Consider the following 15,727-nt stretch of genomic DNA (forward strand, 5'->3'; position numbering starts at 1 on the left):
ACGATGTATCGCTACATTGCTTATATGCTGATCCCTTAAACGTCGACCCTCATCATGAGATGGTTGATAATGAAAATTTTATTGTGCGGAGTATGAATTGTTACGGGTATGGAACCTGTGACTACACACTACGAACAACAAGGGTCACTTAAGGGTCTATACAATACAGCTTGGGCAAAACCTAGCGCTCAACTAATGAATTTTTTCTAGGGGATAAAGTGGGGCTAAGCTGTCGGTAATGACACCACGGCGAGTACGACCAACTTCAGCGCAAGTCCTCTGTTCTGCAGCTCAACGCGTAGCATCAAGGGCATCGCTTTTCTTGCAGTTTCGTGAAGCACAGTTATTATTTATTAACAAGGAACTAATCGCTCAGTATTCGCAGATGATATCATTAAACTCAACCTGCGTACACGACTTTACGCGCAAGTTATACGCAAGCAAAATGAAGGACGTTCGCGTTTGGGTCACTTGAGTCTAATGTAACGTACAGGAGCGCAAACGCAAATGTAAAGTAAAAAGATAGGGTGCTGCTACGTGGTGTCTGGTGTTCACCTTGTTCGAGCCCAGACAATGCAATTATTCCTGCAGTTTCTGGGGCCACGTGTCTTGCCACGCTACGAACTCCGGGATCTCCGAACGATGCCAGAGCCTGGGTGCGCTAGGTATTCGTAACTTACAATTAAGAGGGGCGCAAAATTTTCACTTTACCAGCTACTGCAGATGAACGACACCAAGAGTGCAGCCACTCTCCATCCGCCCTCGACCGTCGTCAAGTCGTCATCGTCGTCAGTCCATCTTTTGATGTTGAGCTGCGCCCTGGCCATAGGGCGAACACAAACACATCTTTGCCAATTACCAGAATTCAAAGTGATGCCGCTACGGTGATGCGCAGTCGGAGCCAGACGCGCTATTCAGTGTGATATCGCTGAGGTTGGCCGCTTGGTTTCCGTGCGGTGTTTCTTGCGGCCTACACAGGACCCGAGATCGGCGGAGTCCGAGGCCTCATTGAGATATACCGTCGCGGACGAGGAGGTTTATTTTTGGCATCGCGAAAAGGTTGTTCTTCGGAAAATGAAAGAATACACACTGTGAGTTAGCTGCGATCGCATGGCCGGATGAATAACAGAATTGGGCTGACATTCTTTGCGGCGATAGCCGTTTTCAGCGCACTGTCCAAGTGATTTCGATGTGCGCACCTGTGGACTTCGCATCGATCCCAAAGTGTATAAGCGTATATGAAGATAAAGACAGAAAGCAGGCCCTCTATGTAAAAAAAAGTATCAAACATTAACACACATTCACCTGCTGTTCGTTTTCTACGAAGCCTTTTCTGCTAATCGCACATATCACCGCTACGACGTTCCACGCTTAATACTGGGCGTATTGCCTCCACAAAAAACTTCGTGGTGGTTGCTGAAATGACGTTTTTTCTTGTACCTTCGTTCTTTTGTTTGTTTTTGCCCCTATCCCACACCGTATTTTCTTTTTTATGGTGTTACTTTATCTTCACATCCCGTTGAACACGTTTCTGTCGCTTTGGTCGTGTCTGCGCGTACCACAAATCATTGCATTTCACGCCATCGACCTACATCATTCAACACGCGTTGAACCACAGACATGACGTGATGGTGGCGGCCTTCACCAAAAAAGAACAGAATCGATTAGCTTAGCATATTTATTTTCTCTTCTTCCATTAGTGTTCTTGGGTCGCGTAACCCAGAACACAACGAGACAACGCGTGAGGACACGGGTTTCAACGGGTACCTCCTCTAGGATGTAGACAATATGCGTTGATGAGTGAACCAAATTCATTTTTTCACGGTTGCATAACTGGTTTCACGGTTCACGGTTTCACGGTCACGGTTGCATAACCCACAGGTTGTATTTGCGTAAGTACAATTAGCACCTTTAAATGTTCGCCTTAGAGAAATCACTCCGCTTGATAGGTCCGCAGTTTCGCTCAAAATTGCATTTGCAGACATTTTTCCCAATAATGCGACATTGCTGCCCCCAACATATTTGAATTACCGTTTACAAGGCCTGTTTCCCAATAAATGTAATAGCGACTTATGCTTCTTCGTGTGAAGAGAAGGCAGGCGTGGGAATCTACTCACCATCTCTCGATTGGTCTTTTTCTCTTCACCTACCAGATTACACATCAGTTTTTCACGCCGAACCTCTGGCAATAGTTGTTGCCTCTCGAAAATTACCCCTTCATACTACAAAGATTACTATTGTCACAGGTTGTTTTTTTGTGTGCAACACGCTTAATGAGTCTACAAAGTCGACAGCCTTGAACACGTTTTACACATCAGCTCCACCCGATTTAAGTTTAGTTCGTTTGAGTATGGGTCCGAGGCCACCGAGACATTCATACTAATTAAATAGCCGATTCTTTAGCACGAGCTTCTTTAACAGGACCGATGATGTCTGTGCTGCCGGTACCTGCGCACATCACTGCAGCCAGATATAGGCAGTTGTCTTTGACCGAAGATAAAAAAGGCCTCTCATTTTCAAAATCCACATATTTCATACGTCTAAATTATTCTTGGAACTGACAATGGTGTCCTAACCGGCATATCGAAGTTTTTCAAGTAATTTGTGTTTTTGCGTTTTTTTTTGTGCATATTTCACATGTAGTCAATTGCTATGTATATATATGTCTCCTGTTCAATCACTGTTTGCCTTGTAAAGGAGGCTGCGGGCTCTAGTCAAGTCGCTTGACTCTAAAGCGACTTTTACCCGCAGTCTCCTCCATCACTAATGGAAATAAAGAAGTTATTATTATTATTATTATTATTATTATTATTATTATTATTATTATTATTATTATTATTATTATTATTATTATTATTATTATTATTATTATTATTAATTTACAAGGCTGTCCGTTGCTGTGTTCCAACACTTGGTCTGCCGGTATACCCTTTAAGCTACCTCTGCAAAGAACCGAAATTCGTCGATACTTTTTTTATTATCCTGTCGGCGTTTTTCTGGTGATCGATAACGATGTCTAGAAATTCCGCTTCGAAATCTAGGACTGCTTTTAAGCAGTACTGTTATATTTTCTCTTGGAGCAACGGTACTACGATACAGCCACAGGAACGTATGACTAGTCATTTTTAATGTCTATGTGACACAAACAGACTGGCTTATTAACATTTCGTAGTTCCCATAATTCATTTACTTCTCTTTCAATTTAGAAAATTCAAAAAGTAAGAACACAAATTTAGAGTTAAAATATTATAATATTATTATCCAAATTTTAACTTGCTCACCTCTGCATATAGCCTTTGCTTTATGAATTTCAGTAATAAGATGTTGTTATTACTGCTATCAAGGCAAGGCAGACTACTCTATCAAACACTACTTTATCTCATTTATTAACAGTTTATGATCTTGGATAATTCCCTTATTTTCCTTTCTTTGTGTTATTTATATATTTATTAACTAAATTATTTCATTTTTCAATCACATTGCCACCCGATTCGTGGCCTATCTCCCGTAGTGTGTTTGTGCCATTAACTGACGCTTCATAGTCGTCCTCGTCCTCATCATCATCATCATCATCATCAACACAACTCTCATTCTCTCCGTGTTTTGTTCTTCCTTCTTTCAGCCTCCTTTCAGCTCCGCTCGTCTCCTACTCCACGTAGATTCTCACTCCTTCCATACGTGCACTATATCCCTCGATTATGTGCTATTGCTTCAGGCTTCTTATTATGTAGCTGTTTATTCAGGTGCTACTTTATTTTTGTTCTCATTTGTTTTTGTTTTTTATCCCGGAACTATTGTTGTATTTGTTTTACAATTCTTCCTTTCTTGTGTTTGTTTTTCCGCGCACCAGCACCCAGGCCTCAGTGTTGTTCCTGAGCGATTAAATAATTTATTGATTATTATTCTTTGAAAGGAGAGCGCAGAAACAGTGAGTAAGGAAGGAGCTGTTGGATCTGGAGGACAATCCCATCATTGTCCCCCAGATGTTGGTCCTTGCCGTTGAGTGCGGGACTTGGCCGATGTTGAGGAAGACATTGAGATCAAAACTGGTGGTTTATTTACATTATTTACAGTGAAAACATTAAGTAATTAACAGTCATTCATGGCCGGCAGCAGATAGGACGCTGCGGCCCGTGGCAAGAAGCCCGAAAATAAATGAATGAAGTAATATATTTTTGCTGCTCCCGGTCTCTCGCTTTTAACCCCTTCGGTGTCTCGAGGTCACGTCCTCATCGGCCAATCGTCGGGCCCGCTCAGGTGTCGTCATTTTCGGCGAATGGTAGGCGGCCGTGCGAGTGCAATCACATTCGGCTCAAGGGGTCGCTCGATGGGCTTCACTGTCCGAGGGATGAATTTGCCCCGGTATTACTTGAAAGACTGCAACTGCCGTCACAGCAGGTGGAGGGTGGGTTGCTCCCAGGCCTTCAAGATGAATTACAGCCGTCGTTCTCCAGCGACCTTTCAGAGCCGCAAAGCAGCTTGGCTTGGGACCCAGGTTTCCTAGAACCGTGCCAGGCTCCCGTTTCATTTTCAGGAAGAGTCAAGCAGCGGCTCTTGTGGAGCATGCCACATGCGGTGCACGAGCTGGGGTACGCCAACTGGTCTCGAAGTGCTGCACCCTCGGGAACGTGGTAGAGGTGCTTCTGCGCTCCTTATTAAGTGTGACGGCGATTCGAAGTGGTCCGGTTCGAGGAAGGCTCAGGAAAAGGTGCCGTATCTAACAGATCCCCCCCCCCCCCCCCCATACGGGAAAGACCCTTAATTGCAAGTGAGTTTATTTCGAAAAACTTGCCACACGAGCACGAATGCACATGCGCTGACATTGGCATGCCCCCGCAAAACAATACAGACTATCACGTCACACATGAGCTAAGTTGCGACGCCAGGCACATGCCGCAATCAATCATCATATAGCCCACACGAGTGCCAATGCCGTCGGGGTGCGCGAGCCCAAATGAAGCACTTCGAAAACTGACTATGAAAATAAGGGCGCAGGAGGAGCGCAAAGTTCATTCAGCCACAAGAGACGTACCTTAAGTCTATCAGATGCACTGACGACACACGGATACCTGCCCTACCGAGGCTCGACTACTTCCGCTTTTTGGCTCGTGTTTACAAATCCCCTTTACTCTACCGTAGTTACCGAGTGCACATATTATTCGCGCAGACGCCGGCCGATGGCAAAGAACACTTACGAATCAAAACTTTTGTCAATTCGTCCCCTTCTTTCTCCGTGGTTAGTACATTTATTTTCTGCGCTGATTTTGAGTAGGTGTTTAGTATTTCTCTGTAATACCCCACACTTCAATATTTTAATACATTTAATACTTTAATGCATTTAATGTCTTACCAGTACTCACGTACGGTGCAGAAACCTGGAGGCTTACGAAAAGGGTTCTACTTAAATTGAGGACGACGCAACGAGCTATGGAAAGAATAATGATAGTTGTAACGTTAAGAGATAAGAAAATAGCATATTGGGTAAGAGAACAAACGTGAGGTAATGACTTCTTAGTTGAAATTCAGAAAAAGCAATGGGCATGGGCAGGCCATGTAATAAGGAGGGAGGATAACCGATGGTCATTAAGGGTTACGGACTGGATTCCAAGTGAAGAGAAGCAGATTGAAGGGAAGCGTAGCACTGGGCGGCACAAAGTTCGGTGGGAGGATGAGATTATGAAGTTTGCAGGGACAACATGGCCACAATTAGCACATGACCGGGATATTTGAAGTATGGGAGAGGCTTTTGCCCTGCAGTGGGCGTAACCAGGCTGATCATGATGATGATGATAAATAGTTTATTATCTCCATTGTAATTATTAACCGAGGATCCCGCTGCAGTCTTTGACTTTGGGACCATCGTCTGTTTATAGTACCTTGCCCATTTATTGTACCTCAAAAATAACAAACTGAAACTGAAACTATTCGAGATGTCCTCCTTGTTTTATAAATTCGATTTCAAGAGGACGACACCAGCGCCGCCGGCAGCAGCTGCCTTTTCTCGCACTCGAGCTACACGCGCCCGCAAGGCACGTTCATAGCGCGTTCCGAGAGGGATTTGACAAGCGCGCCTGTAGACCGTTTCTGGATCGTTCCGCTTCTGAAGACGCGCATATCTACCGCTTTTACTGGCTTTCGCGGCGTCGACTTAGCATGGAGCAACAGAACGACGCAACTGCCTCGCCGCCGTCACCCACAGCAGCGAAGCACCCGCCGACTGCTGCACGACCCCTCGGCGAGGCGAATGGCGGGACCGATGGCCGGAATTCGCCGCTCTCGCCCAAACGGAGGCTCCAGCGCAGATACCGAAGTACCACCGCAGACCCTTCGCCAGCCAGATCCCACAAGCGTTCCCCTCACCGCACAAGTCCCAGCAGAAGTGCCAGTGCCAGTCGCAGCCGAACTTCACCGCTGCCCAGTCCCAACTTCGAAAACGCCCGGGCCAGGCAGGAACGCAATGCGAGGGCTTCGCACGGCAGGGCCCCCCGCCGCACGGCGACACTTGGCCAGAGCAGCGGGTCTCCTCCTCCTTCCACCGAGAAGATTCCCCGCACGCTGCAGCCGCTTCCTCGCCCTGTTACGACAGGTACTGAATGCGACATTTCTGCGGGACTTACGTGTGTCATTCTTACTATCAGCTATAAAAGAAAAAAGTTTGCTCTGGGCCCAGTCGAAAGGGGCACCTGCATCTATCCTGCTACAATCAAAGTTTAAGTTCAATTATTTTTGGTCTTAAAGGCAATAGATCTGTGGGAATAGATGACATTTCAGTTGACGAACTCCTAAGCTTCTTCGACATACTTAAAGACGTGTTGCTATCGCTGTTCAACAGCATCATCTCAAGTGGCATGATCCCGGCGAACATGAAAGCGGGTATTACCCCAATTCACAAAGGTAGCGCGCATAATATGTATGGGAATTATCGTCCCATTGCAGTCTTGCCCTGCTTGACTCAAATATTAGAAAAACATCTGTTGCTTACAATGACAAGTTTCTGAGACAAGCACAAAATCCTGTCACCGTGTCAGTATGGTTTTGTACAACGTAAAGGGAGGGAAATGCTTTTGGAGGACTTTCCTGTCATGTTAAATCGCTCTTTTGAATGTAACGACGGGGTGTGTGCACTGTTTCTGGATGTCAGCAAGACTTTTGACGGCATCTTTCACACTGTGTTATTATGTAAACTGTCCAGGTTAGGCTTCCGTGGAGTGTTTCTTTCGCTTTTGGAAATTGTTTTACAGCAGAGAACGCAATACGTCTCATTGGGCCGGCAAAGAGCGCTTCACGACCTAATCAAAGATAACAACTCTAAGACTCAGCTTATATGCTTTCACAGCCCGATGAAGAAGCTAGATTTAGACCATCAGCTCTTCTTGCACGGATCTGATTGCTCACAATGTCAATGTCCCCCCCTGAGCTATAAAACTACAGTGAAATACCGAGGAGTATACTTTGAGAGTGCTCTTTCTTGGAATCACCACTTATCCCACGTTTGTAGAAAGCTCCGAACCGTCCCCTGTGGGATTTACATTAGGTAATACATGCCACTTTGAATACGGAAAGTTATTGTAAACGCTCTCGGTTATAGCGTACTGCGTTATGGCATAACGATTTATGGTCACTGTGCCGTTCGTTGGACAAACAGGATCAATTCTATCCTACGATTGGCTATGATTTAGGCCTGCACTCCAATTCTGATGTATTTAAGGCATTTTCGGTACTTGATTTTGATCGCCTTTTTATGGAAACGATTGTCCTGAAATTTTTTTGGTTTAGTAACTATAAGATTCCGTATGTTCCCACAAGGTCTCTTCGACCAAAGGAACGTTTTTGTATTCCCGGCGGTTTACAATATATGGAAAGCGAGTAAGAGATTTTTACGTTCCTTTTACTTTAACAGGTTACCTTAAAGTGTTCGCAGGGCAAAAACTCAATATAAAATAAGAAAGATGATGCGATACACAAATTAGTGGGTTTACGACGTTGTACACATATGCCCCACCACTTATCAAGTAAATCCTGTGATTTCACTGCTTACTGCAGTATTTTTTGCACTGATCTGACTATTGTCGTGCCTTCCTCGCTATTTATTCTGATCGGATTTTTTTTCTGTATGTACCTTGGGTGTTGTGTCTATTTTTATTTTGCCACTCTACTAATTTGATGTTCCGTAATCTTATACGTGCGTTTATGCATGTGTGTGTATCTCCACGGTTCCGCAGTCTGTCGGGTGCTGCCACTCAAAGTATAATTATTATTATTATTATTATTATTATTATTATTATTATTATTATTATTATTATTATTATTATTATTATTATTATTATTATTATTATTATTATTATTTAATTGAGCATCTAAGTATCCTCAATCCGAACTTGTTTTCCGGCTCTCAGTTCTAGTGTAATGCACCAACAAAAAACTCAACTCTCTCCCAAATAATGAATTTCGTAAAGCGGTAAGGGAAAGTGAGCTTCGGGTCTTGAATAGCTGGTGACAACTTAAGAATTATAGGGTTATATGTTCGCTGGCGAACTCAAATACAGTTTGCATAAGTTAGCAACGGAACTTATTCACCCGTACGCACGCTTACAACTGCGATATGAACGTAAAGTACAATAAAAGGTATACCGCATATGATAAATTATACTTGATATAAACAAAACAGATCAGCAAATGAATTAGTAAATGGTGTCTACTTCACACTGGCTCTGCCACACATAACAACAACACAAATCACCACAGCCTCCATGCAAAAGCATTATTGCCAATCTAGAATTCATGAATCACACCCGCTGCATATACAGACACAAAGTCTAAAGTCAGGCAAACAGAATTTGAGCATCATGCTGGCTGTAGGAAGACTATGCCTCGGGAGACGGTTAGGTACCGCGTAGACCAGCTGCGAGGAAACTCGGTGTCACCGAGTTTGAACAACTCCTCTTCGAGATGACACATAAGTGCGCAACTTCATTAGGCTTGCTCATTTACCTGACCTGAAGCGGTTTCACGTGTGAGAAAGAGCTGTTTTTTTTTCGTACAGACCGATGTTTCTGTTACTGATTTCCAAATTAAACCTAAAGGTCTGCGCGAATTTCATGGCTGATCCTGATATCACTGCCCAGCCAAAGGTAACATTGTAGCTTGAAACATCTGGCTTTTATTTTCCAACAAGCCTAATATCTACATTAGCAGAGTAAAGTTTTAAGCTATTGGTGGATTCTAGCCGGAAACGCTAGAGGTATAGAGCAGGTAGTCTGTGTTTTGGTGGGTGGAGCTTCTGAAATTTTTTGGTTGTAACCAAATATACTGTCATTTTGAGCTCTCTAGCATCGGGTTTCCTGCCCATAATTGCCTCCTACGTGGTCTCCATGCGCGTTCTTGTAGAAGCAAGACTACAATGCCATAATACACCATCTTCTGGTCCTTTCAGTCCTGATGACGAAACTTGTCTAATTTTCGTTTAAGTAAGCCTTTCTGTTCTACACTCACAACTTCAACTCCAAAGAATAGACGGTGGCGTCAATCCAATACTCAGCGTTGTCGATTCTGAATTATGGTCGCGGGATCAAATCCAGACCACCGCGGCCACATTACGATGGGAGCGAAATGGAAGAACGCCCGTGCCCGTCTATTGGGGGCACGTTAAAGATACCCCGGTGGTCAGAATCAATCCAGAGTCGACCACAACGGCGTGCCTCATAATCAAAACGTGGTTCTGGCACTTGAAACCCCAGAATACAATTCATTTCTCAATAAGGCTATAGTCAGTGCATTCTACAGCGAAATTTAACCTTGAATTGTCAGTTAACTTGAATATCTCCCGAGTAGTGGCACATTCCCCGGGGAATTTCTCAGTATAACTTTCTGCCCACCGTTATTAACATGCAGTATTCCCACTTCATCTGAGGAGCGGCTTGGTCCTTTCTCGATAAATTCGAAAAATAGCGTTGAGTTTAAACCTTCATGAAAACTTCTCTCTGGGCGAGTTGGTGCATACTTGAAATAAAAATTTTAACAGCGAAAACACATGCAACCACAAAGTAACAAGGACGAGACACAAGCGCTGACTGTCAACTAAATTTTATTGACGCAAGGCGGATACCTTATATAAGGGGAAAGGCAGATGTCAGGGGGGAAGGGAGTGATGCAATCGGGGAAAATGACTGCGCATCGATGAACGAACGTGCCGGCAGCCAACGCAATCAGCCGCAACAAAAGAAGAAAACTAGAAAAGACTAACACACAATCAAATCAGTAAGCGGTCGCTTCCAAAAATTGAAGCTCTGCAGCAAAAAGCGATACAGAAGGGGTGCTTACGCACTTGCTGCCATATTTCTGTATGTCGAATGCTTCCAAACTGACGCGCGCCGTCGCGACGGCACTCCTTACCGAGAATCTTCGTCTCTCCCAATCGAGCCGAGCAACTTGTGCATTCAATTACGTGCGCGACCAAATCTGCGTACTTGTCCTTTAAGTTACTTAAATTTCGGGCATGTTCCACCAAGCGTTCATTAATTCAGCGGCCTCTTTGGCTGACATAAGCCTTCCACACTTCAAAAGATTGGCGTATACCACTTCTGTGGAACACTTGATGAACGGCTTCGCATGTTTCAGCTGACAACCTCTTTTTTTAAAGTTGCAGATGCATAGGTATAACATTGCCAGCTTGTTGGGTGCCGAAAAAACAACGGGCACCCATTGCCTGTTGGCTACCTTCTTAAGACTGTGCGAATCCTTGTGCAGGTACGGCACAACACAACCAAAGGCTTGTCGGTCTTCCGACGGTCATCTTTTCTTCATGTTCCTATAGAGGGTCTCAGACACTGCAATCAAGACTGAATAGGGGAAGCCCGCCGCCAAAAGTCGGCTGGCCTGAAGCTCAAAATTTTTCTGCATTAGTGCGGGCACGACTTCTGAAGAAACGATTCAAACAGTGCGACGCTATAGCTCTTTTTACAGTTTTGCAATGCGCTGAATCATATGGTAACAAATCTCTTCTTGCACGAGGGAAATAGCCCCAGCAAACGTGCTTTTCATGAAAGTTTAGTCTCAGGTCTAAAGACTCTAAAACATCGGCGTCAGCTAATTGATGGGTAAAATTGAGCCCAAGTCCATGCTTGTCAAATGCGTTTAAAACTTCACCTACTGTAGAGAGGTAGGTGAAGGCCATCTGGTAAGAGTGCCGAAGCGACGGCGCGCCTCAGATTGGAAGCGTTCCACATACAGAAATATGGCAGCAAGAGCGTGAGCACCCCCTCTGTATCACTTTTCGCTGCAGAGCTTCAATATTTGAAAGCGACCGCTTACTGATTTGATTGTATGTTAGCATCCCTCGCCTTTTTTCTAGTTTTTTTCTAGCTTTTTCTAGTTTTCTTGTTTCTCTGCGGCTGATCCCGTTGACGGCCATTCATCGATGCGCAATGTCATTTTCCCCGATTGCATCATTCCCTTCCCCCTTCACTTCTTCCTTACCCCTTATATAAGGTATGCGTCTTCCGTCAATAAAATTTAGTTGACAGATGGCGCTTGTGTCTCGTCCTTGTTACTTTGTGTTTGCATGTGTTGGCGCTGTTACACTATTTATGTCGAATTTAAGCCACTTTATGAATGCAGGTGTCCCTCGTCGAACACTGTCACAGTTCGTTATTCTTTTTCTTTCTTTTAATTTCGCGTTGTTTACGTTTTGAAATAATCGGAGACCGGGTACGCACCCGATGAATGAATAACGTTTGACAGGAAGGCAGAATTTGCCGAGCACCACTTCGGCGATTGGCTGCAGCGCATCCCGCTTACCATATCTGGGCACATCGTCAGGCGTTTCCCGTGTTTCACTTCGACTAGCGGTTGTTAATGCAAGAACACATTTTCTGAAAGGGGCCCCGCGATCTCCGTTAACTGACGCAGGCACCGTCGGCCGCCTCACAAGTGCGCCGATCGACCGCAATGCGGCGACCGCAGTCGAAGCCACCGACCACGGAGGTGTCCTGCCGGCGGGAACGTCGGGAACTGCGGCTGGAGGCGCAGTAGCGGCAGCAGTACCTGGACGTGACCAAGCAGCCCACGGAAGGGACGCGACAAACGTTCCCTCTCTCCTCCAAAAGATATTCTCCCGTGTGATCTGGCCTTTCCATTTAAGATCGGCTACCACGAAAGAAAAAGTACCGCCAAGTCGGAGTGCAAGCACTGGGTATTCTACCTTTACGGTTTACGACCCTAGAAGCCGATCCGCAGCGGCATTGACTAGCACGGACACCCGCAGAAACCACGTAAGCACCAACTACCCTCTTTCCCCGCGTAATTTCTCTCATTACTACCTATACCAAAAGCGATACTTGTACTTTTAGCAATTTCTTACAACAGGATTGATACACCGCCAGAAAAGAGCGAGAAGTTGGAGCGGGAAGCTTCGTGATGAACTTTTCTTCGTTTGTCTAGTGTTCACCAACACAAGTCTCCACCTCCCAGGGGATCATTTATCTTATGAACATTTAGGTTGCAGGCAGATGTTGCCAGCGAAATTCAGCAAAGCAAGTCGATAGACGCATACTCGCGCTATGACTGCATGGGGCTTCCGCATGCGCCTCTTGCTTTTCGATACTTTTGCGTAATGCTTCAACAAACAAGCAAGAAGAGGGACCAGTCCGTGCATGTGTGAGCGTTTAGTAGTTTTCTCCAGCACAAGGCACCTCCGCATGTCTGTATCGACGCTTCTTGGTATTCTCATCATTCGCATTCTCAATAACCAGATCGCAGCAATTTTGGAAGTCCCGTTGGGGTCCGGGAATGACGCAGAGTGAAGTAATGAAAAATGAAACGAACGCAATAAAGATATACGACTCTTTCAGCAATGAGAACTGCCCGTGCTTACCAGCTGATGCCTTGGTCGGAAAAACAATATTCTCAGTTCCTATCATATCATTTTTTGCAGCGCTTCTAATCTTCAAAAATGTCGTTCTTTTTCTCCCTCCCACTTATCCGCATAGACACGGCGGAAGACGGGATGCGTCGTCGGCATACTCTCTTGCGTCCTGCTGGCGTTGATGCTGGTCGTCGGGATCGTCAAGATCGCGTTGTCCCCTTCATCTGCAGCCTCCAAGCACTGCGTGGCGCACGCCTGCCGAGCCTATTCCCGCCAACTCATCTCATCCATCAACCAATCGGTGGACCCATGCGTCCACTTCACTCGCTTCGTCTGCGACGGCTGGCAGGGGCACCATAACCTGCACGTCTGGGAAAGGCGCTTTCTGCACTTCATCAACCGCCTGGACGCCAGGCTGAAAAGCATCGACGTCCCTGCAGCACGACAGAACGAAGAACAGCGGGCGGCCGCCGTGTACCGCAGCTGCGACAACGTGTACAGTGGCAAAAGCGACGAGTTGCCCGCAGTCAAAGCCGCGCTGGCTCTTGCAGGCATCGTCTGGCCGCAGCCGTCCCGAGGGGCGGACGCTCTGTTCGCGTTGCTCTACAGTTCCCTCAAGCTGGGCTGGGACGCCGTCGCGAACTTCCGCGTTGCCCCACGTTCCGGCGAGACGGTGGACGTACTGGTCATCAGTCAAGGCACATCTTTTGGCCTGTTGCGCGAGTGGTTCGCGCAAGAAAGAGCGACGGCCGTTCGGCGGGCCTACTACGAATATATTAGGAGCCAGTTTACCGGAGGCAATGACACGAGATTCGACGACGAGGTGTCGTACGAGTCCGTGTGGGACATCGCAGCCCCGGCAACGGACGCCCTCGGGCCTTTCTTTGGTTTATCCGAAGCGGCGCCCCAACCTGCCAACTGGTTCGCGAACTCATACGGTGCGAATCTCACGGAAGCGCGCTGGATAGAAGCCCTCCGCCGAGTCAACATCACCCTGCCTGGCGGCTTGCGAATATCGGCCGATAACCGTGCCTTCCTCGAAACGCTATTCGGCATGTGGTCGTACTATGGCGAAGACAATTTCCACCTGTTCGTCTCGTGGTACACGGTACAGCTGGCCGCCCTTTATGCGAACAGGGGCCTCATACTGAACTACTACAGAGAGATTCCCAACAGGGCGACACTGTACTACAAAGCCTTCTGCGTCAGCAGGGCCGTCTTCTTTTCGCAAGCAATCATCGCGAGATACAGTGGCGACGTCCTCAAGGGTAGCGCAGCCGTAGTCGCGAAAGAAATAGCGCTGTCCGTGCGTCTGGCCTTTTCACATCGTCTTTCCAACTGGCCTTACTACAACGAAAACGTAACGGTGGTCGCGAACTGGAGCTCGTTGGAGTCTGCCTTCCGCAACATTGAATATGACAGCGAAGGAAGAACTGACGGTGTAGCGAGGGACGACATGCCGGACATGACCGATTCTTTTGTGGTGAACTGGCAGCATTCGGTGCGCTTGCATAAGACACAGCAAACGGTGGTACTGGCGTACGCGATCCGGCTTCTGTGGTCGTACTTCTGGCTTTGGGGAGATAATGATATTCAAATGACGCCGTACATACTGGCCTTCCCGTTTTTCGACCCGAATCTACCCACTGCTGTTAACTTCGGAGGCTTCGGAAGCGAAGTGGCGACCGCCCTGGGATCCCTCTCTATCGAATCTTACAGGGCATACAGCAACGCGACTGATGACCTCTTCAGCTGCTTGAAGTGGGGGCGATCGGACAAGAATGACTACTCCGAAACAGCTGTGAGCGGCGTGCTCGGCTACAGGGCCCTTGTCGACGCTTACAGGCGAGCCGCTCCCACTACTTTAGCCCTCAAGCAACTCGAGCATTACAGCGACATGCAACTTCTTTTCATGTCGTCGTGTTTTCTTATGTGTCCCGGACGTGGCAGAGGAAAGCAAAATGAATGTGATTTGCTCGCACAGCACGTTCCCGAGTTTGCAGAAACCTTTAAGTGCAGCCAGGAGGCCATCGTAAACACAACTGAGCACTGTCAACTGCTCTAGAAAACTGTTGGCACAAGAATGTGTCCGATGTACTTGCTTTATTGCAGTGATACTCACGTGACGATAAGTTTTGTGTCGAACACTTAAGGCTTGTCAATTCTCTCTTTGTTACAGGACCTCTATGTGATCGCATGGCACCCAAACACTGTGAACATTGTGAATTTGCATTCATTGCGAACTTCCCTATTCGCGCTCCTGAGGCAATTGTACTTTCGTTCTCTCAGTTCTTATGCTTTTGTGAAGCAGGAGGGAAAATTGGAGATTAAGGACGCTTCCTTTCCTTTTTCAGTGACATCCACGCAGATATTCGTTGAGAAAAGACTGACACGTGCTATGCCATCGGGCTTTATGCTTGGCTATGCCTGCTTTCTGTGTATTTGTCTTGATTAGATTATTTCGCCGTGCGTGAGCATGCTCTCATCTTCGTGTTGAGTAAATTAATCAGTTATCTTCGCCTTTTTTTATATGCGTAAGCGTATTTATTCTTCACCCACTGTGTGGTGCGTATATGCGTAAGCGTATATGCGTAAGCGTATTTATTTTTCTTCACCCACTCTGTGGTGCAACTATTTTGTGAGCTCATTTATTCTGGGCTGTGTTACGGGCACGCCAAACAATATAGTCCATGTCGATTAAGATGGAGCTCCCTGTGGTACTACGGCACAGCTACCGTGTTATTTCGTACGTTATTAATGCGACTAGCTTTCTTCGGGAGCACATCCAGTTGGTGCAGTTTATCAGGCTAACAAGGGTTACTGAGTATGTGTCGATCTCTAATGAAGCGCTTTACCGCCAACTTT

General features: G+C 46.3%; 1 protein-coding gene across 1 annotated transcript; it reads left to right on the plus strand.

Annotated features, from left to right (window-relative positions):
* The first annotated feature begins 11,909 nt into the window (after nucleotides 1-11,909).
* Nucleotides 11,910-15,389, plus strand: LOC129386437 (uncharacterized). Its single transcript, XM_055074400.1, has 2 exons — nucleotides 11,910-12,269; nucleotides 12,987-15,389. Exon 2 carries the CDS (start codon nucleotides 13,044-13,046, stop codon nucleotides 14,925-14,927), a length of 1,884 nt encoding a protein of 627 aa, XP_054930375.1. The 5' UTR covers nucleotides 11,910-12,269; nucleotides 12,987-13,043; the 3' UTR covers nucleotides 14,928-15,389.
* The last annotated feature ends 338 nt before the right edge of the window (nucleotides 15,390-15,727 follow it).

The sequence above is a fragment of the Dermacentor andersoni genome, chromosome 4 (genome assembly GCF_023375885.2).
Source record: "Dermacentor andersoni chromosome 4, qqDerAnde1_hic_scaffold, whole genome shotgun sequence".
NCBI classification, from domain to species: Eukaryota; Metazoa; Arthropoda; class Arachnida; order Ixodida; family Ixodidae; genus Dermacentor; species Dermacentor andersoni.

Coding starts and splice junctions, on each gene's coding strand:
- LOC129386437 (XM_055074400.1), top strand. CDS start 13,044: ATGCTGGTCGTCGGGATCGTCAAGATCGCGTTGTCCCCTTCATCTGCA.